Source organism: Eptesicus fuscus, chromosome 9 (assembly GCF_027574615.1).
Source record: "Eptesicus fuscus isolate TK198812 chromosome 9, DD_ASM_mEF_20220401, whole genome shotgun sequence".
Lineage (NCBI taxonomy): Eukaryota > Metazoa > Chordata > Mammalia > Chiroptera > Vespertilionidae > Eptesicus > Eptesicus fuscus.
Genome location: NC_072481.1, coordinates 24293383 through 24319660, shown reverse-complemented (window position 1 = coordinate 24319660; position 26278 = coordinate 24293383). Strand labels below are relative to the sequence as shown.

The window sequence follows — 26278 nt, the reverse complement described above, 5'->3', positions numbered from 1 at the left end:
TTTAAAACTTTGAAATCAAAATTGTCACATTGTATTGTTTATTTATTAGAGTATCTCATTCTTTATAACTATTGGGGGTTAGTGCACTTATTAATGCCACTTTTAACATAGTAACAGTTCTTTCCCTTTCAGATACAGCTTTTAAATGTAGCCAGAAAAAAAATTTTGAATCACAGTTAATGCTAAAGAGGGCAGTTGTTAATTCACTGGACTCTTTCCTAATTACAGTAATGAAAAAATAGTATCTAGGTCAGAGACTGTATAGAGCTAAAGGTCCTTTTTTTCCAAACTCTTTATGTTATGGATTAAGAAACTGAGGCCCTGAAAGATTAAATGACTCCCCCAGAGTCACAGATGAGTTTGTGGCAGAGCCAAAGCACGAGTTCTCAGGCCTCCTGGCTCCCACTCTGCTCTCCTGCCCCTTGGTCTCTAGGGCTTTTGAGACACACAAAGCCTATCTGAGTTCAGAGTTTGTGCACATTAGGCTGGTTGTGTAGAAGGAGGTTTTACGGACACCCACTGTGTGTCAGGGACGGCTACAAAGATGAGTGAAATGTCCTGAAGGAGCCTCGGGCAGGCGGAGTGAACAAGTCCCATACGGTGCGGACAAAGAGACAAAGATGCTAGATGCGGGAGGAATGCAGGAGCTCTGCACAGTGCCAGGCAGCTGCCTTGGGCCGGCCCTAGGGTAAGCCTGCTGGAAACACTGCCTGGAGGCATCAGAGGGGTAAGGGGGAGTGAGCTGGGCCTTCAGAGATAAGAAGAGTAAGTTCTCCAGAAGAACAGCCTGGGAGTTTAGGCCACAGGAAGCACCTATAGGCACAGAGGTAAAAAACAAAAATAAAACGTCAGCAAAAGGGAGGCATCCGCCGCCCTGGCTGGCATGGAGGGTGCAGGGGAGAGGATGGCTGGAAACGAGGCTGGAAATACGGGGCACATCTCGATGGTGTGCGTGGCTTTCTAAGGAAGAGGGACTTTGTCTTGGCGCATGGCATCCCCCCTCTCCATCATCATTCCCGCCTCCATGGCACTCAGCTCTCACCTAGTCTAGATCCCCCTGTGCCCTGCAGCCACTTGAAGAGCAGTCTCTCTCGCCTCTCTCGCAGGGAGCTCTGTACAGCAGATTGGCCTCAGTGTTCCTGTGATCATCATCAAGCAAGAAGAGGCGTGTCAGTGTCAGTGCGCATGCCGGGACTCTGCTAAGGAGCGGGCGGCTGGCAGGAGAAAGGGCTGTTCCTCCCCACCCCCTCCAGAGCCAAGCCCCCAGCCTCCCGAGGGGCCCAGCCTGAAGCTACCACCACAGACTTTCTCCTCACCCTCTGTCCCCCTGTCATCCTCCTCCGCCATCCCCTCTTCCTGTGAGCAAAGCAGACAAGCAGAGACTCCTCCAGACCCTCAGACAGAAACGTTAAGTGCCATGGATGTGTCAGAGTTTCTGTCCCTCCAGAACCTGGACACGCCGTCCAATCTGATTCCCATTGAAGCACTACTGCAGGGGGAGGAGGAGCTGGGCCTGACCAGCAGCTTCTCCAAGTGAAAGGCCGGCTGTGCTCCCCTCTGGGAAGAGAGGGCAAGCAGGAAGCACACATAGGTGCGACGTCTACCATCATGGGATCGGTAATTTGAAGGATGAAGAAATCTATTTGAAATCCTCAGCTTTCGGATATATTTTCTTTATTCATATCCCAGGAGCATCCATTTTAAGGAACTGATCTTTGGGGGGAAAAAAAAAAAACCACAAAACAAAACAAAAAAAAAAGCTAAGTTATAAATGAACTGTTTGGCTGCACTGTATGTCACTTTTGCTTATTGTCATGTGAACTTGGAAATTAAGGTTACTCGTATGCATAAAAATTCCAAGTGAAAGGGTGTGGTTTCCATCAATCTGATGTTGCCCATCACTTGCACTGGGGCCTTGTGGTCTGGACAGTAGAATTCAGTGTGTCAGGTGTTGTTCCTCCCTGTGCGTCTTTTGAGCCTGAGGCTGAAGCTTGCTCCAAAGGCCAGACCCTCACTCCATCAGAGAGGGAAGTGGCAGAGGCAGGTCAGACAGCTGTGAGCCGGACAGGAATTGGGTGAGATGGTTTTGATATTTGCACTTGGTGTCAGTGGAGCTCGGAGTGACTGTGGCAGGTGTCGTCTGCATCCAGCTGCAGCACAGATGGGCAGCTAAAAGCCTGGCCCGAAGCTGCAGGGAGGATCTGGTTCTGCAGGGGCCCGAGCGAGCTGTTTGCTGTCTGCCAATGGCGTGTGTGCAGAGCAGGCTCTAGCAACGTGATCACAGTCTTTGCCTTCCTGGTTCTGTCTCTCAGTTGGTTGCCAGGGTTTGCAGGTCACAGCGAATTTTTCTTGGGGAACATCCCTGTTTTGTCCTAGAGTGGACATGTGGGTGTATGGCCAGTTGCTGGTCGGTGCTCTGCCTTCCTTTAATGGTATTTCTCTTCTATGGAGCAGAAGAGCTGCATTTTGCTTATCAGAAGGTGTATCGTTGAGGGAGGTTTTTTAAGGTGGCATGTAATTGGCAGGCCAGGTATCCTGGTTCCAGATTCTAGCCAGGCTTTTGGTTGCCCCTCCCATCTCCACCTCTCGCCCCTCTGGATTTTGCATACAGCCTAGTACAGTGCAAAGAAGGATGTGACTTGCTCAGCTTAGTCACATGATGTCTAAACAAAAACAAAAAATAAACAAAAAAAAACACAAAACGATGATCTTCTACTCAGGGTAAAACAAAAAAATTCCCCTTCCACCAAAAAGCCTGAAATGTTGCAATAAGTTATCTCATTTGGAATGTTTCATTAAGTTGTGTTATAGGAAAGAAGAATTGTTTTTTGATTTGTGTATAGAATTACAACCATCTGTCTGCCTTTGGCTCCAAGTCATTGCCTCTAAACATAAAACATAAAATACAGCCCACACTAAAATGGAAAGTTTCTCTCAACTGGCTATATTAATGTAGTCAAAAGCGCTCACCAAGCTCACTGAGCTCAGACAGAAGCTGGGCATGGCCCCGTGTCTATAGACTAGGCCTCTTCCCCGCCTTGAGCAAACAGGGCTGCTCTTCTGAGTCAATGATGTCGGGCAGAAAGTAGCCATAATCTTGCCTTCCTTTTCCCACTCCCTAATGTAAAAAGAGCTGCATTTGCCACTCTCCTGTCTCTGAGCCATACTCAAGGCCAGCCAAGACAGTATCCAGAGCAGATCATTTGGGAGCAGAAGCCCAGCATTTAACAGGATGTTCAGGGACAGACTGGGACACGAGGGCAGTGGTGGTGAACCTTGTCACTGCAGTGAGAAGTGGGCTTAGCCACAAGCAGCTCTGGCTTCTCATTCCAGCAGTCTAGGCAGAATGGGTTTCCTTTTAACCTGCACTCTCCTCCCCAAAAGGCTGGTGGGTTCGGACCATTGACCTCAGCAGGAGTTGATAAGGCAGGAGGAATCTTCTGGTACCACAGTGAGTTGGTCCTGGAAAACCAGCTGCTGAGCATGGCTTGTCCTTGGCTCTGTGGACCAGGCACCATAGGAAGCTTTGAGGTAGGACACTTGTGTTTTCTCTACCTCTTCTGTGAGAGACCAGCACAATACGACCCAAAGGTAGTTGGCATCGGAGGGCAGGGATGACCTCTTCCCACACCCCTAGAGTCCCCTGGGACTGAGTCCCCTGGGAGCAGGTGGGAAACGGGAGCCCAGGGAAAACCGCAAGAAGCGTCCATGGTGTAAATGTTGCTTCTTTCTGGTAGCCAGGCCTGTGCTACCTTGTTGAGCCTGCCCAGGTCAGTGGCTTTTCTACTCTCCAAAGACGGGGGGTGATGAAGAAGCATCTCAAAATAGTGCTGAGGTGGACAGATTTTTCTAGTTGCAGTATCTGCCTTTTGAGGATGATTCGAGATTACGAGGACAACTATCAAAACCCAATCAATCAGCTTTTGAAAAATCATGAGCGTGCTTAAAATGTCAGTGAGTGGTTGTAAAGAAGAGCAGGTTTACTCCACAGGATAGGCAGTCTTTCCTTTCTCCTCCAGCACTCTCCCTCCCCACCTCCTCTGGAAACCTGGCCTTTAGTGCCAAGGACCTTGGAGAAGAGCGGGCCTCTGGCTAACGTGGATCCAGACAGAGCCTTCATGGAGAGTGTGGTTTCCCAAACCTGGAGTGCACCTAGGGTAAGGTTAGAGAAGGTCCACAGACTTCTACCAGGTGAAATCAAGCCTTTTTCTTCCCATGGGAACCGTAACCATTTCCACCCTGTAGGTTTATACTTCCAGTTCCCACTAGCATCTCCAGTTATACTGCTCCTATACAGGGTGCTAGTCAGCATCAGGAATTGGAGTACCTGGGCTCAGGAGGTGGGAGGAAACTTTGGCTGGCACCACCAAACTGCCTTAGTGAATTTGGCCCTTCCCAGGCATTGAGGGAAAGTGGCCCTGCCTTTCCTGTCGGCGTCTGGTCAGCCTCATGGGGACATCACTAGTTTGGTGGCAGGAGTTAGTGTCATTTATTGAATCCCCTGCCCCCATCCTTTTAGAAGGAGATCTTGGTACAAAGCCTGGGGGGGGGCTTCATGTGTGAAGACCTCTCTGGGCAGAAGCAAGGGACTTCTGTTTACCACCTCTGGGAGAGTCAGTAGCTTGGAGAGTGTCAGGGCAGTGGACTGGTGGGGATAATGGAGGGTGGGAGGGTTTCCTGAGAGACTTTGTATAATGCTGAATGTGTCCAGAGGGACGAGTTTGCAGAACCTCATATTGGTATATTAAAGAAATAATAAAATAAAAAGCACTTTAGGTTATTTTATCTTTAACCCAATTGCTGCAATTTCTTTTGTGTGTGTGTGTGTGTGTGTGTGTGTGCTTCCCACAAAGTTTTATTTTTTGCTTAGAATAAAAAGTTAAATTGAGGTGTGAAAAGAAAAGCACTTACCTTGGTGCAATATGTGTAGCTTGATGGTCGTTGTCCCATGTGGCCCTGGCCTGGCCGCATTTTCTGCTCCATCAGCCCTGTACCAGGAGGCTGTCTGTAGGGAAACACTATTATGCATTCTCAGCAACTGCTCAATCTATGCAAGCCTTCCCTGTGTGCCTGAGGGCGCCCCCTCAGGCTCTCTAAAGAACTGCGGGTCCTGTTTTCTGCTGACTGTTGAGGCCCTTTTGCATCACTTCTTGCACCCTTGCCATCTTTCCCCCCCTTCACCATTACAAAGTGATGCCTGAAAGGAAGGAACAGGATGTTCCTAGGTAGAAACCTGGCACCTTCTAGACTTTTATATTTGTAATCACGTCCATTGTCCTTAATCTTAAAAGACTTCTCCAGAATCACCGAAACCATTGATTTGTGGAACTTGCAACAATATTGCTAAAGACTTTTCAGTTTTCCTAATCACCAATCAGAAATATGTTTGGGGAGGTGTTAGAGGTGGGGAGGCAACATAAGCCATTTCCTTACCGCTCCCATACTGCCCCTATTGGCTCTTTAAGCAAAAAGGCCTCCAGCCTTCATTAAATCCAATAAACAAAGCTGTTAATAATTTGCTTTATCAACTTTTCCCCTTCCCCCTCACTCCTCTCTTGTTTCCCCTACCACCCCATTTTATCTTCATTCTCAGGCTATTATACAATGGAAAAGTTTGAAAAAACTTCAGCTAAAGCAGAAAGATTTCCATAGATCCAATATGCAAATGATTCTGCTGTGACATTGATCAGAATTGTTCATTCCTTAATACTGGGGAGGGAGGAGGCAAGAAAACGGAATTATACATATTTCTGATTGGTAACCAGATAGGCAGTTTCCTCTGGGACAGTCTTGGGGAAGAGAGAAAGGGTCCTGTGTTTCTTCTCATGCCCTTTGGGGAAGCTGATGACCACTGTTTGGGCATTTCTCACTGTTAAGCCTGTTCAAGAGGGCTTCTCAGTCTGCACTGAAAATGCAAATTAAACTGGATCTTTATGTTAATGTGTACATAGTACAGCCTTTTTTACTGGATGCAAAGTTTAAAACCACACACTGCCCTTTTGGTGGTGTGCCTGCTGGGCCAAAAATTGGGTGATAATGTAGTGTCACTTTCTCAGCTCAATGCAGTTTCTACTCTTTTTCTTATGGGAAAGTTTTTCATAAAACCTTTTTTCACCAAAACCCAGGGTTGTTTTTTGCAATATCCTTGTTATCCTCACAGTGGTGCCAAGTCAGAGGCCTCTCTTGCCCTCTCCCCTGTGTCCTCAGGCCTCCCCTAGGGCGATGTTTGACTCTAGTCCTGTTGTTGTTTTTGGTGAATGTGGGGGCGGGGGTCAGAGTTCAAGGTGGTTGTTTCCTTTCACTGGGAACTCCTAGACCTGTTTGGGGAAGGTGGCTGGAATCTTGGTTTTGCTGAATCTCTGGCTTAGATCTTCTGGCCCCGAAAGGCAAGACCCACGAGAGCCTTTTTTTTTTTTTTTTGGACATACACTAGTCATTGGCTGAAGGTCTTGGTGACAGTTACCTAAAACCCAGTAGTTTTATTTGGATTATGTAAAGCCTATCAAATTCATTTAAGTGTGAAACATGGGAACAACAGACTTTCACTGAGCGATATGAAAACGTTACAGGTTCAGTACTTCCAAAGGAAGAAACCTCCAAACCCAAAAAAGAGTAAATATGAATTTGTATTTTTGAAGAATGTGAAATAATGGTGTTTGCTTAATTGCTCATTTTGTATAAACTTAATATTGTACTTTAAAATATCTGCTAAGAAGTGAAAATTTAACTTTTTGGAATTGAAAAAGCAATATTAAATACTAATGAGATCCTAATTAAATGCTTATTTAAATCTGGTAGTTATCTGTGGTATTTCTTCCCAACCCTGCCAGCTTTCAACCACTTCCTCCCTCCCCAGCCATCAGTCTTAGAGATGGGACAGAAAGGAAAGGCCAGTCACCAGGAGAGTCTGCAGGCTTCCTTTTAATCAAGGCTCTGCTAAAAGTGTTTTGTGGGACTTGGAGCCCCCAAAGCATGAAATGGACATGTAACACCACCTGGATCCCCGAAAGCAGGCCAGACCACTCTGGCGAGCACTGCTGGCCTGCCCAACTCCGGTCATCAGGCTGGGTATTCCAGGGCTACATTTCCAAGCTCAGCACTGCATCAGCCAGGATGAAGGAGTGAACCCAGCTGCTAGCAGAGCTGCCACCCAGGCTGAGGGCCAGGTTCCAGCCGCCGCCAGTGAAGACTGGTCCTTTACTGAAGGCAGTTGTTCAGAGTCCAGCCACCAGCCCCCCGGAGGGAGAGAACTCAGGGCCACGGGCTCGGGAATGGTCAGGGTTCCGTAGCTCCATCGCCAGCATCCTTTGGGAAACCGCCTCTGGCGCAGACAGCTGGCTGGGGGGGCGCCCCGGGTTTGGATGAGACATTCTGGTTGGAACAGAAAGGAAAAAAGTGAGGCTGGGAGGAAAGGCCTTGGATTAGGCCCGCAAGGATATGGCTACTTGGCATCTGGACAGCACTGAACTTTTTCAGAGCCTCTCACCCAGATGAAAAGTGGGAGGTACAGCAGTGGGGACACTTTCACTCTCGGGGGAAGCTAGGGCTCAGCAAATCTAGCCAGTGGACAGTCCCCACCTCCCAGGCCCAGCCGGGAGGCACTGACCCCGCCACCCGCCGGCTCCGGGCGCCGGCGGCCCAGCTGCCGCAGCATCTCCTCACAGGCGGCGATGGTGTCCAGGAGCTGCCGCTGCCGCTGCTCCACCGCGTCCAGCAGCTGCTGGGCGCGCTCATCCCGGGGCGGCTGCGGGGGTGGCCTCCCGCCGAGCCCCAGCCCCGCCTTCCCACGGTCCACGCCGGCAGCCTCCCTGCCCGGAAAGAGCGAGACAGGCCGTCAGGGCCGGCGCTGGCGCGGGGTCCGAGCCCATTCCCCCCGCCCCGACGGGCCCCCTCTCACCCCCGTGACCAGTCTGAGCCGGGGCCCCATTCCATCTCCGCCTGCGCGGCCCGACCACCGCCCCCCTTTCGGCCGCCCCCTCCCCAGCGCTGCGCTAAGGTTCCGCAAAGCTGCGCCCCGCCCCGTCCCCACCGGTCTCCTTCAATCCTCCTGGGAGTCGTGGTCCCTTTAAGTTGCCCGGCGCGGAGGTGGGGCCGAGCCTCCCGAGCCGGAAGCTGACTGGGTGCGTCACTTCCTCCCGGAAGCGGGCCTGGGCGGATGTCTCCGGCGCGTCCGTGTAGGGGACTGAGGGCCGCGGTGGCTGCCAGCGTGGGATTGAGTGAGGGGCCGGCGGGCTCCGCCCGCAAGGGCCGCCTCCTCCGCCCTCCGGGCCCCGCTCGGGCGACGCCGGGGGCCCGGCTGTTACGGCTCCCGGGGAACGGGGCCGTGCGGGCCGCAAGCCCGGAGCGCGCCGGTTGGACCGAGGCGCTGCGGGCTGCCGTGGCCGAGCTGCGCTCCGGCGCCGTGGTGGCCGTCCCCACCGATACGCTGTACGGCCTGGCGTGCTCGGCGAGTTGCTCGGCGGCACTGGACGCTGTGTACCGCCTCAAGGGCCGTAGCGAGGCCAAGCCGCTGGCCGTGTGCCTGGGCCGCGTGGTGGACGTCTACAGGTAAGGCTTCCCCGACCCGGCCCCGCTGGGGGCGGCTCCACGGGAGGGGCTTCCGGTGACAGGCTTGGGAGACTGAGGCGCTGGGAGCGGGAGGGGCCTGTCCGGCTCGCCCAGGAATCCGGAACTGGAAATGTGTGTCGAGCACTTAACGTCTGCCAGGCCCTCAGTGAGAGACTGCGGCGCTATTTTACAGCCCTAGATAAAGTAACTTGAATGCGGTCATACCGAGATTTGGAGGAAAGTCCAGGGTAGAAAAGGCCCCTATTCTGGCGTTTTTTGTGATTAATGGGGGCGGGGCGGGTAACTCCCACGGTTAAAAAAAGAAAGAAAAAAGGAAACGGTAGCTTAATTTAGTAGGGAGGGCTTTGAAGAGAAAATAAAACACGGAGCGGGATAGCAGCGCAACTGTTGTAGTTTCAGAGACCAGAGAGGCATGTGGGCCCCAAGCTTGGGGTGCTTCTCTGGAGCCCAACCTTCTGCTCAGGCTCTTAGGTGACAGATGGATCCCACTGTAGTCTCTAGGGTCCCCTTTTCTAGATCGGCCTAAAGTCTGGACCAGGACCAGCAGTGGGCCTTCATTCTTGGTAGATTTGTGCCCCCTTTGTTTCCCAGGTACTGCCATGTGAAAGTACCCGAGGGGCTCCTGAAAGACCTGTTACCAGGACCAGTGACGCTGGTGATGGAACGATCGGAGGAGCTCAATAAGGACCTGAACCCCTTCACTCCTGTGAGTCGGATTTTCTCTTGTGTCTCCCTGCCATTTGGCTTTCACAAGGATCCAGGCTGGACCCATTAACCCTCTCCTTCCATCCTTTCTCATGATCCCCTTTCACCTTGCTTCATAGCTTGTAGGTATCCGGATTCCTGACCATGCCTTCATGCAGGACTTGGCCCAGATGTTTGGGGGACCACTTGCTCTCACCAGTGCCAACCTCAGCTCCCAGCCCAGTTCTCTGAATGTGAAGGTGAGGGTTACATAGTTGTCGTCCCATCCCCAAATGTCATCAGGCCTAACACAGTTTTCTCTGAACCATTAGGGTTGGTGGTTCACTGGAATTGCCTGACAGGAGAGTCTAATGTTGGGAAGTCTGCCCAGTTGACAGGGGTTGAGTTGGGGGAAATCCAAGTTAAAGAATCTTGGGAAGGTTTTATTACAAAGCTTGAGAAGTGAGGGGGGAAATGGTGTTTTCTTTCTATCCCATATAATAAAAGGCTAATAGGCAAATTGTCCCCTCTGGAGTTTGATCACTTGCTATGATGTGCATTGACCACCAGGGGGTGACGCGGAAGGAAGGCAGGCCCTGGCCGGCCCTGATCACCAGCCAGGCCTAGGGACCCTACCCATGCACGAATTTCGTGCACCTGGCCTCTAGACTTTTTAATAAGAAACATTATAAGTATAATCATTTTTCCCCTCCTGTAGGGGTAGCAGTTATTGGGGAATAAGGCAGTAAGTCTTTACAACAGTGCTATAAAGGAAGTTAGGCTCCAGAAAGTTAAATCACTTGTCCCAGGGACTCCTGACCACTTTCTCTTATCTCTGCCATAAGCCAGGTCAAAGAAAGGATCATCCTAATCCTGTGTTAGCTCCATAGCTTGGAACAGATGAGGACACAAAGAAATTCAACTTAACCACACTGTTTTCTTCTTACTGAACTTAAATGCAGAACATAGTAAAAGGATGTGGTTTTCCATGCCCAGACCTAGAGAGTGGGTTCAGGAGTCTTGGAAAGTGAGAGCTCAGCATCCCTTCTTATTCTCAGACTGCAGGCTTTTACTTGGTCCTGGTGCCCATACTCAAGGCGGTGGGGAAGGGGATGGTGGGAGTATTCCTACCTGCTCAGCAAACAGTTGACCTATCCAACTGGTATTCCCCCATCCCAAATTCCCAGGCCCATCTGTCACTGTGGTGTCTTCATAAGGGATGAGGGCAGGGATGAGGGGGAGTGGGTGATGCTGTAGCTAAGAAGGGAGTACCCTTCACATAGCCCAAGGATTGAGTGTTGGTGGCATGCACTTAAAGAGTCCACCCCGTTTCCTCTCTGTACCGTGATCCACAGTTCTCCTGAGACCCAGGATCGGAGTGCTAGAGCTGGAGGGAACCTTAGGGAGCATCTGTCCAGCTCCCTTATTTTACAGCCCTAGATAAAGTAACTTGAATGCAGTCATACCGAGATTTGGAGGAAAGTCCAGGGTAGAGCCCATCCCTTTGGGCTCTAGCTCAGACTCCAGTCATTGTACTTACAACTCCCCAACAGAAATGATGTATGGAATTTCTTCCTGGCACAGCAAGATATTCTTTGAGCTCTAGATAGATGTTACTTGGGGTGCTGATGTGGTGGGGGGGACCTCAAACCTCATAGGATGTAGTGTCCTAGGTGCTAATGCAGTGTCCTTAGCATAGCTGACCGTAATTAATTGAGGTTCCATCTCTTATAGGAATGTGCCTCCTGGTTTGGGATTGTGTAGCCTTTGTCTTACTTGTGAACCCTGCCTGCAGTGTGACATCATTGCATGGAATTAGTGTCCATGCTCTTCCTCTCCCTCTTCTTAGGAGTTCCAGGACCTCTGGCCTCAGCTGTCCTTGGTAATCGATGGGGGGCCAATTGGGGATGGCAAGAGCCCCAGGTGTCGCCTCGGCTCAACTGTGGTTGACTTGTCTGTGCCTGGAAAGTTTGACATCATTCGTGCAGGCTGGTGAGTCTCTCTCCTATGCTATGGGGATAGAATTTGAGGGAGGCTGGGAGATGCAAAAATGGCCTTGACAAAATAAAAGTTGCCACACTCTCTTGCCCTGACAACCTTGATTTTGGAGAAGTGGGTGGAGTGAGACTTAAGTTTGCTGGTGTTTGCTGTTTTTTTTTTCCGAATTCGAAAGAATTCTTCAAGGGTTTGATGAACAGAGTGCAGTAAGACCAGAGAGATAGAGCTCCCTGATCACTGGACTCTGGTGTGCTTTGAGAAGTCAGACTCTTAACTGTCCTCCATTTCCTCCTCAGTGCCCTGGAAAACACTACGGCTGTCCTCCAAAGGAAGTACGGGCTGCTCCCTCACAGGGATCCTGCTGAGACTTGGGAGGCAAAAGGGCCCAGGGACTGATGTTGGACACTATGTGTCTGTCCACCGGTGGATGGCCAGGCCTCATTTGCAGAGGCCACTGGGGCCACAGCGTCACTAGTCTGCCTTTGAAGGCGGTTTGTCTTTATGAACACTGTAACCGAGCCCCAGAAGCAGCTGGTTTAGCTTCACACCTGGGGAAGGGGGCTATATTTATTGTCTATAATTTCATATGTCAGCCAAAAGCTGAATAGAGACTAAGAACATTCCTAGGATGCTCTTATTCTGATGAACTTCTTCTCTCCCTCTCTCTTTTTTTTTTTAATTCTTGAAATAAAATTTAAATAACGTTTGGAATCTGGTGAGAGGTGGTGGCATTTAAGGTCCAAATAAGCTAGAGTGCCAGTTGGTGCTGTTTAAAAGTGTCAAGTGATCAAAGGCTTGAGTTTTGTGCTCCTGAAGCTGGAACCAGGTTAGCCTAAAGACTAGAGTGACAGGCAAACACCCTTTCCTCTGAACCAGGGGCTGGTGGTGCGGCATGCTGCAGTTGCCTGGCGGAGGGTCATCGCTTTCTACTAATGGTGGGAAGTCAGCTCAGTTGGCAGGAGTGGGATGGGGGACCCAAATTAAAGAGGATAGGAAAATAGATCTCTACTATCTCTTCAGACAGTGCCTTTTTTCTTATTCATAAAATATGTTATAATGATACCATTATTTAAACCCAGTGTCCACTCAGCAGCCTTTATCTGCATTCATATGTATACCATGTGTTAAACATAGTTATTGTTGGGCACTTGAACTTTTTCTTTCAGAGAAAATAATGCTTCTATTTAGACATCTTTGAAAATGGTTTGTTTTTCTTCTTTGGATTATTTCCTTAGGATTACTGGGTCAAAGTATATGAACATTTTTATGGCTCCTGATACTGATTAGCCTTCAAGAACTGAATCCGGTTGCCATCGGTGACATAAGAGAATTACTGCCCCCATCCCCTGGGGCACTGCCATGCTTTGGGTATTTTTCAAATTGTGTATTTGTGAAATGAGGACTCAGTGTTACCCCTTCTGTAAATTACAGGTCACCCCATCCAGCCCTTTTCACCTGTCCCTGCTTGCCTTGGTTTCCCCAACTAAGTCACAAGCAGGTGACCAGGCCTACCCCGTCCATCAGTGGGGTTTAGTATCAGTTACCTAACTGCAACTGGGAGTCCTTGTGGTACCCAGTAGGGCCCACTACCTCCCCTCTGCCTTGCTTCCCAGTTCCCAGAATTGGAATTCACTCTTGAGTCCATAAACTTCTCAATACAGTGGTTTCCAATGTACATATTTTCAAGTAAATCGTAATAATTTGCCAAAAAGGTGTCCCAGGGCCTGCTTTGAGGGTCCTTGCAGTTACACAGTTTATTTGTAAAGAAGCAATGGTTTGTTAAATATTCCCTCTAGCAATCTTGCTAATTTCTTAAGCAAACTCCCTCTTCACTGTGCTAACACTAGTCATCCCTCATGTTAGTCTGTCCAAATCTGACTACAGGGCCAGAATTTGTGAAGTCTTGAAGAGAGCAAGAGGAATGCTTACTTGAGAATACCACATCGTTTAATAATACAAAGCACAGTAGCACTGAAAATGGCTCTAGTGAATGGGCCTCATTCCGGTTTGGGCAGCTAAAGGGAGGGGGAAGTCCTAGTTCTCTCCCTGAAGCTAAATGTTCATCTGGGAAAATGGAGGATTGAGTACAGAGGTATTTTCTTAGAGAAAACAGAACGCCCAGCAGTGGGTAAAACTGCAAACAGGTAAAACCTATAGCTGTGCTCCTGCACTAGCTACAAGGCCATACATACCAAGTGAGGGAAGCTGGGTCCTGTAAGGGAGATGGACCATTTCTGGTCATTTGCTCCCGGCACATAGTAAAAGTGTTAGTCTGTGTTGAATTAATGTGTGAATGCTCAGGATTATTTTCTGAAAATTGGGTTCAGGAATCTACTGGGAATAGCTTAAACCTAGAATTTCCCTTTTAGAAAATCTCAAGTATGGTTCCCTAACTTGGACAAGACGGTCAATGTGGGAAGGAGGCCTGAAGGGAGGGCAGGGGTGGCAGAAGGGAGCAGGGTGCATGCTAGCCCAGAACCCTGACACCCTTCCTAGAGCAGTGGCTTGGCGACTCCACCACACCACAGCAACCTGCTGAGTTCAGAGCCAGAAGGGATTATGTCTGTTCTCACTGAGGATGTGAAGCTACCCTGGGCTACATCCAGTCACCTGCCAGCCTCTACAGTTCCCTCTGCAACACCGCCCAGTTTCCTGTCACTGCAGAGCAACCCAGCACCACGTGCCTGAGGAACAGGCTCTGGTCCTACATGGGCCCAGGCCTGATGGCCCACCCAGAGGCACCAGCTGCCGACATGGAGACGGCGAGTGCCGACACCCTCAGCTGAGCCCCACATGGAGACAATATTCCAGTGAGGCTGGGACATCGGCACCTCGGGCCCTGTTTGCAGGCCCCTCACATCAGCCACTGCTCCTTCTCTTTGATGAAGTGCTCCGCCCAGCGGCGAGTCAGCTCCAGGTACAGGCTGGGCTGGTGAGGCAGGTAGTCCAAGTACAGACGAGTTGGCGTCTTCTTGGGAATGGCCTTCTCAATCTGGGTGCCCTCGTGCCACTCATTGAAAGAGGTGATGGAGACGATCTCGGGCCTCACTGTCAGGGCTGCCTGCAGGGCTGTCTCATAGTACTTGCCATTGACCCTGTTCCGCGTGTTGTGGTTATTCCAGGGCCGGATGCTAGTGTCAATGTACCCAGGCCCCACACTGGGAATGAACATGAGGTTGTTGGCATCACAAAAGTTCTTCACAGCTTTCCAGTTCTGATGGGAAGAGCCGAAGGAGAAACCATTGGAGGCAAAGTAGGTGTACATGCCATCAAATCCGGCGGCCAGGATGTCATGGGTGTGGCCCTCCTCCACCAGCAGCGCTATGAAGACCCCATCATAGGGGGTGTTGCGGATTGAGTGCAGCCCATTTGGTGTCAGGAGATGGGCCCAGGCCTCAGGGGTTGTCAGGTATGAGTCGTAGATATAAAAGAGTGGGAGGCTCTTTCCCATGCTGTTCTTATAGCGGTAAAACGCGCCATGGGAGCCATACCTGAGGAGCAGAGGAAGAAGCACCTGAGTGGCAGCCTAGGGTGGCAGAAGCCAGCACTGCTGTGTCACCAGCCATGGATGAGAGCTTTCCTGATGGCCAAGCACAATTTTGGATCCAGCCAGTCTCCATAAGTGGATTGTCATGCCGCTAAGCAAGAACTGGTTCCCTCCCTCCTCTCCCCAGCCTTGTCATTTCTTTAGTCAAGCCTCACCTCCCTGCCTAGGCCAAGCCACGTCACCTTTCATCTGGACTGCAGGCTCCCAATTCTACCTCCTTATAATCCATTCTCTTTTAAAGTCTAACTCAGATCTGATTGCTCCAAAACCCGCAAGGCCCCACCTACTTGATCTGGCCCTGCCCACTTCTATTCCTGCTATTATCCCATCTATCTCTACACTCCTGGCAACACTGGCCTTTCTAGCAGTGTCGGGCTTGTTCCAAACTATGACCTTTGGATCTGACAGCCCTCTGCCTGGAATGTCTGCCTGTCCCGGATCTTTGCAGAGCTGCCTCTTCATTTAGGTGTCAGCTCACATGTCATCTGAGAGAGCTCACTTGACCACCCATTCTAAAATATTTGTGGGACACACTCTAGCAAACACAACACCCTGCTTTATCCTTTATTATTACTCTTACATAGTATGGATCACTACTTGATTTTTGTGTGTGTAACTACTCTCTTTTCCACTATACCCCCTACATACACTAGAATGTAAACTGCTATTCCTACCTACTACCGTACAATGGGCTTAGGACAGTACCTAGACAACTAAAGGCACTCAACAAATGTTTTTGAATGAATGAATGACATGTGCAAGCACTGCACAAGCCACTTTCACATATATTAACTCATGTAACTCTCACAAGACTCACAAATTACGAGGCTTGCCATGTGGCTCAGTGGTTGAGCATTGACCTATGAACCAGGAGGTCATGGTTCGATATCCAGTCAGGGCACATGCCCAGGTTGCAGGCTCAACCCCCAGTGTGAGGCATACAGGAGGCAGCCAATTGATGGTTCTCTCTCATCATTGATGTTTCTATCCCTCTCCCTTCCTCTCTGAAATTAATACTTTTTTTTTTTTAAAAAAAGGCTTGCCTTTGTTACAGATTGGAGGCTGCAGAATCAAAATTCAAACCTAGGTTCCTGATTCTAAATCCCAATACTCTCTTACTATAAAATAATTTCTGGGGCCGAAACCGGTTTGGCTCAGTGGATAGAGCGTTGGCCTGCGGACTCAAGGGTCCTAGGTTCGATTCCGGTCAAGGGCATGTACCTTGGTTGCAGGCACATCCCCAGTAGGGGGTGTGCAAGAGGCAGCTGATCGATGTTTCTCTCTCATCGATGTTTCTAACTCTCTATCCCTCTCTCTTCCTCTCTGTAAAAAATCAATAAAATATATTTTTAAAAAATTAAAAAATAATAATAATTTCTGGGGACACAGGCATTCTGCCGTGTGTCTCTTGACCTGCCCCTCCAAACCTTCTATCCTTATCCCATTTTGATCCCCACCAAAGTCCATGCCCCAGAGCAGCCTTACGTGTCAATGATGTACTTGATGTTGTCATGCAGCGTGATGTCATCCCGGCCCTTGTAGGGTTGGATGTGGAAGGCCACCTGCCACAGATAGGAGACACTGGTCACGTGAGTATCTGTCCAGGGGTCACAACCTATAAGGCTGATGCTCCAACGATGGCCTAGAGGAGAGGCTGAGTTCAGGAGAGGGCCCGGCAATGGTGGGCACTATAGACATAAAACAGCCACTGCCCTCAGGGGCAAGAAGTTTGCCCACCTCCACACCTGGGCATCACTTTTTTTTGCGGAGTGGGGGGAGAGTCATTCTGTTGGGCTGTGGCAGGATGGCTAATAGGTTTCAAGTTATCTGCCAGTTCAAGTGATTGGCATTAGATGCCTAAAACTGTGGGAAGAATTATACTGAAGCTATGTCAATGGGAAAATGCGCTATGACCTATTACGCATGTTGGTGATGGGCTCAGGAATGGGAGTGAGGCTCTTCTTCGTCATTGTTCCGCCACAGGAGAGGAGAATGACTTACTTAATTGGTGCATTTGGGGGAAATAACCGGACATGCTTAGCTCAGCTCCCTCATTCCTCTTGAAAGCAAGCCTAGCTGCTGAGAACAGGTGTGCTCTGCTCCCTGAGGCCCAGCACTGCCTCCCAGTAGGAAGCTGAGGCTGGAATTGTTTGTGGGCCCATTTGGTTCTTACCTGCCCTCTATCCAGCATCAGGGTCTCCAACTTAAACTCTATTATTTTGATATTTAGTCTCCCATTTCTCCTATATTTAGTTTTCCCAACTTTTTTTCAGAACTGAAAACGAGAGTGACATAGGCAGTATTTATTAGAACCCCACTCCCAACAACACACTTGCTACTTATTTGCCATAGCTGGGCTCATGCCAAGAACTCGGGTGGAGGCACTATCCCTATGGGCAGAAGAGGGAAAATCTCCAGAATGGGCCAGAGGGCACTTGATCTCTTCTTGAAGACTCACCTGGATGTTGTACTGATGGGCGGTGTCCAGAATGGCGGGCACCAGGTCATCGGAGGGTTCCCCATTATCATCAGCCATGCCAGGTGGATACCAGGACAGGACCAGGACGCCTGAAACACAACACAAGCTGCTTCAGAGACACACAGCGTCCCCGCGGCAGAGCTATGTTTCCTCACAGACCACCTCCAACCGCAAAATGGTTTCTGAATGAAACCTTCTTCCAACAAGGCTCCTGCCAGATTCTCTTCCTGCAGATCAGATCCTAGAGCCCCGGGTCCTGGAGCTGTCCTCACTCACGGTGCTGAAGCGCAGCGTCTGGGGCGAGCTGAACGCATCAGGCGGAGAAGGAGCCTGAGAAAAGCCTGGGTGGGGTCCCGGCTGTTGCTGATATTAGCAAGTAGTAGAACAAAGGGAGATGGGTGGACAATGCCACACCCACCCGGGAGGCACAGAACTATGCCAGGAAGAAAGGAGCACCTCTTGGGTCCTGAAGGGAGATGAGCCCTGAGCAGAGCGGTCATCTGGTTCTTCTGGTGGGAAATAGCATTTGTCTAGACTGTAAAATCCCGAGGGATAGACGTTGTGTTATTCATCTGTGAATACCTCTCCCAGTGTCTCTGGCATTCAGTGTTTTCCCTCCCTCACTACCCGTTTCCAGATAAGCTGACATGAACTCTAAAATCCAGAGGAATTCATTCAATGACAAAATCTGAAACAGGTGAGCCTCCCACCCGGCCTGCCTACAGGAGGCTCCCGGGACCTCCTTTCCGCAGAGTACTTTAAGGGAAGATCCGGGACTCCATGCTGCACACAGAGCAGAGTCCACCCTGCAACGTGGACAAACTGTGCTTCCTGCAGCCGGCAGACGCAGGGAGGGCTGCTGCTCTCCCCCGGAGCTGGTACGAAAGGCAGCGGCCACCCAGGCGCTATTCTGAATGCAAGACTCCTGCGGGTTATCTGTTTTGGGGTATCCAGGCTTCACTTACCCAGACCTAGAAATCCAACAGACAGGAAGGTCGTACCTGGCACAGCTCTGGCCCAACCGCCTTCCACAGGCTCTCCCAGCAGGTCTGCCCCAAGAAAGGGCCCTGAATAGCTGGGGTTCAGAAGGCAGAAGTGGGTGCGTGTGAACACTAGAAAGTGGAGCGGGGCCTCGCGGAAGGGGTACGAAGCCAGGCTGAAGGGTGAGTGGGGCCAAAGGCCGGGTGACTGGACCGCGTGGAGCTGCGGCGGAGGGAGGAAGAGGGTGAGGCTGGGGGACAGGGACGCCTGGGGAGGGGGAGGGGAGGGCTCACCGATGGCGGCTTCCTTAAGCTGGGTCATGTGCTCCCGCAGCACGTCGGGGTCCCGGGAGCTGTAGGGCCCCAGCTCCGGGTAGAAGCTGGAGCCCAAGTCGTCGGGGGGACTGTGGCGGCCGCGGGGGTAGCTGGCCGAGATCTTGGGGTCCCAGTGCGGCACCATGACGTGGTCCCAGTGGATGTAGTGGCCCTCGCGCCGCGGGCTCCCGTACCACGAGTAGTAGAAGGCGTGCAGGTCCGAGTAGACCCGCAGACTCTGCCCGGGGACGGGCTCAGCCTCTGCGGGGGCCGGTTCCGGGGGACCACCCGGACCCGCGGTGCCGGGCGGCGGCGGCGGGGGCGGCGGCGCGGCGGGGGCGGCGGGGGCCCGGGCGGCCGGCGCGGGCGCGGGGCCCCCCTCCGGGCGTCGCTCCAAGGACGCCAGCTCCAGGCCCGGGCCCAGAGCCGGGAGTCCGTCCGGAGCCTTGAGCGTGCGCAGGCCCATGAGCGTGCCGAAGGCGAAGAGCAGCACCAGGAACAGCGCGATGCAGGCGCGGCGGCGCCGCCGGGCCATGGCCGCCCTGCGCTCCCGGCGGCCGGCGGGTTACCTCCCGGCGCGCCGCGCCATGGCCGCCCGCCCGCCCGGCTCCCGCGCGCCGCGCAGCCCCGCGCGTCCCAGGGAGACGGCGACGCGGAGCGCCGGGCGCGGCGTGGGCGGCTCCCGCCTCTCCCCGCAGTGCGGGCGGGCCCGGCGCACAGACAATGCAGGCGGCGCAGACCAAGTGGTCGCGAGGCGAGGGGGAGTGGACGCGGAGGAGAGAAGGAAAGGGGCCGAACCGCGAGTCCCCGGGCCAAATCCAGCCGAGTGACCCGCAGAGGATTTGTCGCCTTTCAGCCTGGGGCAGCGGGGTGGGGGCGCCCGAAGGGGAGAGGGGTGCCCTCCTCTGGAGCCCAGGAGAAGGCCCGTCCTGGCGGCGGCGCTGAAGGGCGTGGGGGCAGGGGCAGCGTGGGGAGGAAAGTGAGTGTCTGTGGTCGTCCCTCTCCAGCGGTCTCCTTCCCACTGATGACTTCACTGACTCACCGGCCCCCTCCCCGCTGATCTCAGCCACTGCTCTTGTTTGCCCCAGATCCCCCCTCCCACACACCCAGGCAGCCTCTGGAGCCCGGAGGTGGTGGTGGTGGGGGGGGGGGGGGCCAGAGTCAGACACCACCCGGGCGCTAGAGCACCGCATGACGAGGGAGACCGGGACTTGCACGAGGTCACATGGAGCAGGTCTAAACCCCAAGGGTCAGAGCTCGCCAGAGCCTTCTCACAGTCCAGGCTGCCTGGTCCCAGGCCTGCTGTGTCCGGAGCCATCCGTCTGTCCTTGGACAATCTCCTGCAGTGGTGAGGACTAAGTGGGAGAGTTACGGGGAGCACGTTCCCAGGGCCTGGCAGAATTAGCACCCAATACCTCCACGGATCATTCTGGACTCTGAGCTCCAGAGGGCGGGCCCAGGTTGTATTTTCCTTTTTAGATTTCTAGGGCTGCAAGAACAGGGTCTGCTCCTCAGGTCCCAGGGCTGTTTGTTGAACCAGACTCGGGTGTGATGTTCTATAGACAAAGCTAACTCTTCCAGTCCACACGGATGGAGCTCCTACTCCGCATTAGTCACTATTTTATTCATTCAGAAAGTAGTTTGGTTCATTGTCTGCTTCTTCACTGGTCCGTAATGATAGCAACTGTGTTTCATCAGTTGCTCTATCTGTAGTGTCTAAAAACAGAGCTTGGCATAAAAGTATGCACCTGCTTCTTCTTAAGTAAATGAATTGTAGGAAAGCCAGGAAGAGGAGGCACAAGACTGGGAAATGTGGGTAGGTCTGGAGCCCAGGAAAGTGAATTTGAGAGAATTCATGGTAGTAAATATGAATTAAGTAGAATGCTTTCAGCTCCAAGTAGCAGACCTGATTCAAACTGGCTTACTCACTATGGAATGTATCATGTCAGTGCAGGCGGACCAATGGTAGGCCAGAGTGCATAGACATCGATTTTTTGTTCCACTAATTTATGCATTCATTAGTTGATTTTTGTTGTTTTTGTTTTTGTTGTTATTGTTAATCATCACCTGGGAATATTTTTCCATTGATTTTTAGAGAGTGGAAGGGAGTGGGAGAGACAGAGAGAGAAACATTGATGTGAGAGCAACACATCGATTGGTTGCCTCCCTTATGCCTCCCAACAAGGGCCATGGATGGAGCCTGCAAGTGAGGTACATGCCCTTGATCAGAATTGAACCTGGGACTGGGGTGGGGGGTGTCAATGGTAAGATATGTACACATATAATACCTTAATAATAAAAAATTGAAAAAAAAAAAGAATTGAACCTGGGACCCTTTAGTCCATGGGCCAATGCTCTATCTACTAAGCAAAACTGACTAGAGCCATTGGTTGATTCTTGTATGTGTCCTGACGGGATCAGACGCACAACTTTGTTGTATCAGGACAATACTCTAACTGAGCTACCCAGCCAGGATGAGATTCTGCATTTCTGATAAGATCTCAGGTGGTGTGCTTCTGGTGGTCTCAGCCCACATTAAAGTACAGGAGGCTTATTACTCCACATTTTGAGGCGTCTTTAAGTAGGCTGGTTTTCGAGATGGTTAATCCAGAGGTTCAAAGACACTGGGGCATCAGATAATTTTGTCTATGGTTTCTTTGGCCTTCCCGTCATGGTTGAAAAAGAATGGAAGCAGGTCCTACCTGACAATATCCAGATATAGGAGAGGAAATGGCTGTCTTATAACCCTTTTAAAGAGTAAGATAAACTCTTCCAGCTGATTTCTCATCACTTCTGATTGGCTAGAATTGTGTCATGTGCTACTGCTTAAGCCAATCCCTTGTCAAGGCCATTCAGAGAAGGGTGAATGAAATCAAAAGGGAGGAAATAAGTGTGAGTTCGGCAAACAGCCAAGAATGTCTCCCACATCTGCTCAGAGTTTATTCTCTTCTTTTTCACTGTGTTGAGAGAGCCCTCTTACCCCATTGTGGCAGGAGATGGCAGATATTCTCTGTGGAGGAGAGATCTCTGGAGTCGCAGGCAAAGCTTGATTACAGTACACCACACTTGAGTCCACGCCTTGCCCCATCCAATCCGCATTGCCAGCTGCTCACAAATGAGTGCTCCTCGCACACTGCCTCATCCCTCCCCCACCCATCCTACAGTAATGCTCTGTGGTCCTCCCTGGCAGGACTTTTCTCAGCTACCATCTGACATGACTTTCTACATCTAAAAAGAGCCCAACATTCAAGTTACATCCATCTCCTTTCACTGTTCCTCAAGCACTCTGTTCATGTCTGCCTGTGAGTCTACACTTCAACTCGTCTCTTTTTCCGAATAAACTTTCTTTTTCCTTCCTGTTCAAATTCCACCCATCACTCAAGAGCTCTTCCAGACATGGTTTCTCAGTCCCAATGGAAGGGAGCAGAAGCCCTGTTTTAGGATACTTGATTACCCACAACCACACACGCATTCTCCCATCAGTCTTGTGTCACGGGTATTGCCATTCCCCATTTTACTGGTGAAGAAAAGGCGGAGAGAGGTAGAAAGAGACTGGGCTGGGGTTCAAGCCTACCTCTGTCTGTGCTCTGAATCACTGTGATACTATCTCCTGAACCTGGTATAGTAAACGTTAGCTGAGTGGGTTTTTTTTTTAGTTTTTTTAAAATATATTTTATTGATTTTTTTTACAGAGAGGAAGGGAGAGGGATAGTCAGGAACATCGATGAGAGAGAAACATCGATCAGCTGCCTCCTGCACACTCCCCACCGGGGATGCGCCCGCATCCAAGGTACATGCCCTTGACCGGAATCAAACCCGGGATCCTTGAGTCCGCAGGCCGACTCTCTATCCGCTGAACAAAACTGGCCAGGGCAGCCGAGTTGTTTATGAACTGTTTCGTATACTATGTTAGTGGCCTCATGACCCCAGCTGACCATGCCTGAGGCTTGTAGAGCACAGTGGGAGCAGGAAAGTACCCCACTAATGAAAACCCACCTGGGCCTTCAGAGACACCACAACAAGCCATTGTCACGGGCAGACCAGAGTTATAAGGGGCAGTGGACGCAGCACCACAGTCAGTAAGTGTGAGGAACTGCCACGAGGCACCACCAGAGGTGCTGGAAGTGGTCAGCTCTGGGGAATGAAACTCGGGAATTGTGGGTAGAGGTGGAGAGAGGCAGGGAGTTTCTCTTTTTATTGTAAGCCTCGTAGTACCATTTGACTTTTAATACTACACGCAATATTACTTTGATTAAAAGTAACTTCAACCAAATTCAGTGAATACATGGATGACCCTTTTAAAATCCTGAATGTGGAGAAAAGAAGGAAATAGATGACAGTAGCCATCGTATGGGTTTGTAGTAAGTATTAAACAGAAAAAAAGCATTGAACACATTTGACACAGAACCAGCAGCAAGAATTATTATGTTCATGATCGATTCATTAGACTTAAGAGATGTCATTGTAAGGACAGGCTTTGATAATTAGAGGTCACTCTGGTCTCCATCAAGACAGAACGGTGCTACCTTCTACCCTGACCCTTCTTCCGCCTCTTCTTCTCCTCTAGATTTTCATTTCAACCCGATCCACCCAATAGAGTAATTCTCCTCACCAGCCCCTCTGCACACTTATACATACCCCTTCCTTCATGCTTCCACTTCAGCCCAGCCCTTAACCCTGAGAAACAGGAGCAGTGAAATAGACAATCAGGTTTTATAGTTCAGAGGGGCAAGTAATCGACTTCCCCGGGACACTTATGTTTCTAGGAAAGTGAGTTTGGAAGGAAATACTGAATCACGTTATTCAAGTCCCATTCATTCAGCCATTCATTGCACATTTATTGAGTGCATGCAAGGTGCCAAGCATAGTTCTAGGTACTGAAGACGCAACAACAAACAAGATAAGTAAGTTTTGTGTCTCCATGGAGTTTACATACAATGTCACAATGACCAGAGCAGCTAAGCTGGCAGGCTGAGGCCTCTGGCAAGGACCGTCACCTCCATTTGCTGCTGATGAGTTTGATGCAGTGGAATGAAAAAAAAAAAAAAGCCATGAATTGGGTGCCTGCTCATTCACAGCTCCCTGCTTAAGGGGACATCCTTATACCATGTGATCCTGTTCTCCTAACCACAGCTTTTTGGATCAGTAACAATCTGACCCAAGCTAGGCTATTAGATTCTTTGCCAAAATTAGCTGTGGGGAGGTAAGTTGAAAGGCCATGCAGAGCCGGACCCACAGCCGAAACCAGATAGACACCATAACAAGCCGATGTCATGGGCAGGCCAGAGTTATAAGGGGCCAGATGCTGTAAGTAGGCTGAGGTGAGCCCTCTGTCTACAAAGAGGAAAATGAGGCAACTATACTATAAGAAGAAGAAACCAGAGAAATTTGACCCTGGGAAGAAAAAGAAAGAGAGAGCAAACAGATGACTTCTTTTAAATATATATTTTGATTGATTTCAGAGAGGAAGGGAGAAGGAGAGAGAGATAGAAACATCAATGATGACAGAGAATCATTGATCAGCTGCCTTCTGGGGATCGAGTCCCCAACCCGGGCATGTGCCTTTGACCGGAATCGAATCCGGGTCCCTTCGGGCCGACTCTATCCACTGAGCCAAACCGGCTAGGGTTAAGACTTCTTTTAAAAGGTTAGAGCAGCTGCCTCACTATCTGACAGTCTCCAGACCCAGCTCCATCTCCTGCCAGTTTGTTCAGTTCATTCTTGGGAGATGTGTCCATGCACCCGATAACTTCTCTCTCCTTCACTTGAGGTTTAAATCTTTCTGTCTGTGGCAGATAGACCCTAGAGTGGTCCCCATGATTCCTGTTCCCTGGTGTCTTTCTGAAATCCACCCCACCCCCATGTCAAGATGCAGCAGCTCCAGGTGTCAAATGCAGACATGACATTAGGAGGAAAACTTTTTCTAGAATCCCCAATTCAGAAAGCCATGGTTGCAGCACACACCCATGCCTAAGCTAAATTCAGACATGGAATGGGCTGAAAAATGATTAGCCAATAACAATCTTTATTCATCCCTGAACTTGGAGATAGCATCATCTTCTCTGAGCAAAGGATTGCAGTAGATAAACATCCCAACAAAACTGGGGATTTCTCAGGAACAAAAAATATGAGAGGGAAGAGGTATTGGGATAGATAATCAACATTGTTTACCTTGCCAACAGATACACTTACTTTCTGTAAAGGTGTGAGTGAGTGTGTATCATGAAGGGTATAGGTCAATCTATTAACAAGATTTAAATTTTGAAATGGGACTGTGTAGAGTGAATGGATATTTTCACTTTTTACTTAGGAAATTTTTATTAGTTTATATTACTTTGGTAATTTAAATTTGAGAGGACTGCTTCAATCTTAAAGTTGGTTGATCAGAGATAGAACTAAGCCTGGCCAGTGTTGCTCAGTGGTTGAGTATCAACCGAGGAACTAGGAGGTCACGGTTTGATTCCAGGTCATGGCACATACCTGGGTTGTGAGCTCGATCCCCAGTAGGGGGCGTGAAGGAGACAGCCAATCAGTGATTCTCATCATTGTTGTTTCTATCTTTCCCTCCCTCTCCCTTCCTCTTTGAAAGCAATAAAAATATTTTTAAAAAGAAATAGAACTAAGATTTTAAAAAAGAGAAAGTCAGAGAAGCATCTGTTGATGGATCCCGTTCCCACTCATGCCCCCCAGTACAGTCACTCAGGTACCAGAGCAAGTTTATTCCTACTGAGGATTTGGAGGCACAGGGCTCTCAGAGCCTGATGCCATCAAATAGTCTAACCATCCCACCCCAACTCCCTCTCCTCACACTCTCAGCACCGCCTGCACATCACAGATCGGCTTCCTGTGCACATTTCCCTGCAGGGGAAGAATTTGCTGGACACGGCAATGCGAGCATTCTGGCCCCCTCGGCAGTTCCATTTCTCATCGCATACTAACACATCGGTTCTGATAGCAGGATAGGAGCTGAGTTAGTATGATCTACTCCCCAGCATAGAGACTCTCTCTTAGTACCATTAAGCCAAGTTTATGAGCTTGGACCGTGATGAATCCACCAAGATAAATGTCACCTCTGAGGCCACTTGGTAGCAGGCCAGCCAGCCTGCCCTGATAATATCCCTGTCTCTTCAAACGCATTTCCTTCAGGTTCCTTGCTTTCTAGCCACAGTCATCTCAAAGGGTGTCTCTTTCTTGACCCCTCATTCTGTCTTTCCCTCTCTGACTGTTTCTCTAAGTCTCTCTTTTCCTACCTCACCAGCGAACCTTCCTTTATCCTTTCCCTTTTCTTTCCTTCTGTTGTTCACCTTAATCAGCCATGGAGTTGAATAATAAAATACACCGGAACTATGTGCCAGGCACTGTGTTGGGCCATATATAAACTACATTCCTACCTGACGATGACGCTGGAAAGTATTTTCATTCCTCCTTTACAGAGGAGGAAGTAGAGGCTCATGAGGCTGTGTTGTGCTTGATCATCTATAGGTTTTCTTTGTTTAATTTTCAAAGTCAAAAAACGTTTTGTGTTTCTTTTATCTTAGGAAAAAACACAGTGTAAGCGTTTGCTTATGCCTCCATCTTATTTTTGCCAGTGAGTCTCTTGTCCTAGAAAAGCATTCACCCTGACGGGAAGCCTGTGGCTCCTTCCTGCCTCACGCGGGTCTGAGCTCTCCCGTGCCGCCGGGTGTGTGGTCCTCCAGCGTCTTTCTT

The 26278-nt window shown here is 50.2% G+C and overlaps 4 protein-coding genes across 10 annotated transcripts in view; 2 read left to right on the top strand and 2 right to left on the bottom strand.

Annotated features, from left to right (window-relative positions):
- The window catches only part of MTF1 (metal regulatory transcription factor 1), a 42769-nt gene extending 35985 nt beyond the window's left edge, over positions 1-6784 (top strand). For all 5 annotated transcript variants that reach the window (XM_008151151.3, XM_054720492.1, XM_054720490.1 and 2 more), the window contains one exon: positions 1107-6784. In XM_008151151.3, coding sequence (XP_008149373.1) covers positions 1107-1537 — 431 coding nt within the window. In that variant the 3' untranslated portion in view covers positions 1538-6784. The remainder of the gene's footprint in view (positions 1-1106) is intronic.
- Positions 6785-7191: 407 nt separating this feature from the next.
- On the bottom strand, positions 7192-8154 carry C9H1orf122 (chromosome 9 C1orf122 homolog). 2 transcript variants are annotated; one of them, XM_008151150.2, is made up of 3 exons: positions 8030-8154; positions 7607-7808; positions 7192-7371 (listed from the first exon to the last, which is right to left on the bottom strand). In XM_008151150.2, exons 2-3 carry the CDS (start codon positions 7652-7654, stop codon positions 7276-7278), a joined length of 144 nt encoding a protein of 47 aa, XP_008149372.1. In that variant the 5' UTR covers positions 7655-7808; positions 8030-8154; the 3' UTR covers positions 7192-7275. The 2 variants fall into 2 exon arrangements, with proteins under 2 accessions (XP_008149372.1, XP_008149371.2); XM_008151149.3 differs by lacking the exon at positions 8030-8154 and adding an exon at positions 7898-7995.
- YRDC (yrdC N6-threonylcarbamoyltransferase domain containing) lies at positions 8131-11961 on the top strand. The gene is made up of 5 exons (XM_008151316.3): positions 8131-8547; positions 9160-9274; positions 9393-9512; positions 11102-11244; positions 11547-11961. Exons 1-5 carry the CDS (start codon positions 8156-8158, stop codon positions 11644-11646), a joined length of 870 nt encoding a protein of 289 aa, XP_008149538.1. The 5' UTR covers positions 8131-8155; the 3' UTR covers positions 11647-11961.
- Positions 11962-13179: 1218 nt separating this feature from the next.
- MANEAL (mannosidase endo-alpha like) lies at positions 13180-19106 on the bottom strand. 2 transcript variants are annotated; one of them, XM_054720672.1, is made up of 4 exons: positions 18551-19106; positions 17256-17365; positions 16283-16359; positions 13180-14741 (listed from the first exon to the last, which is right to left on the bottom strand). In XM_054720672.1, the coding sequence occupies exons 1-4, from the start codon at positions 19104-19106 to the stop codon at positions 14105-14107; spliced, it is 1380 nt and encodes a 459-aa protein (XP_054576647.1). In that variant the 3' UTR covers positions 13180-14104. The 2 variants fall into 2 exon arrangements, with proteins under 2 accessions (XP_054576647.1, XP_008149370.2); XM_008151148.3 differs by lacking the exons at positions 16283-16359; positions 18551-19106 and having other exon boundaries at positions 17256-17326.
- Between the last annotated feature and the right edge of the window lie 7172 nt (positions 19107-26278).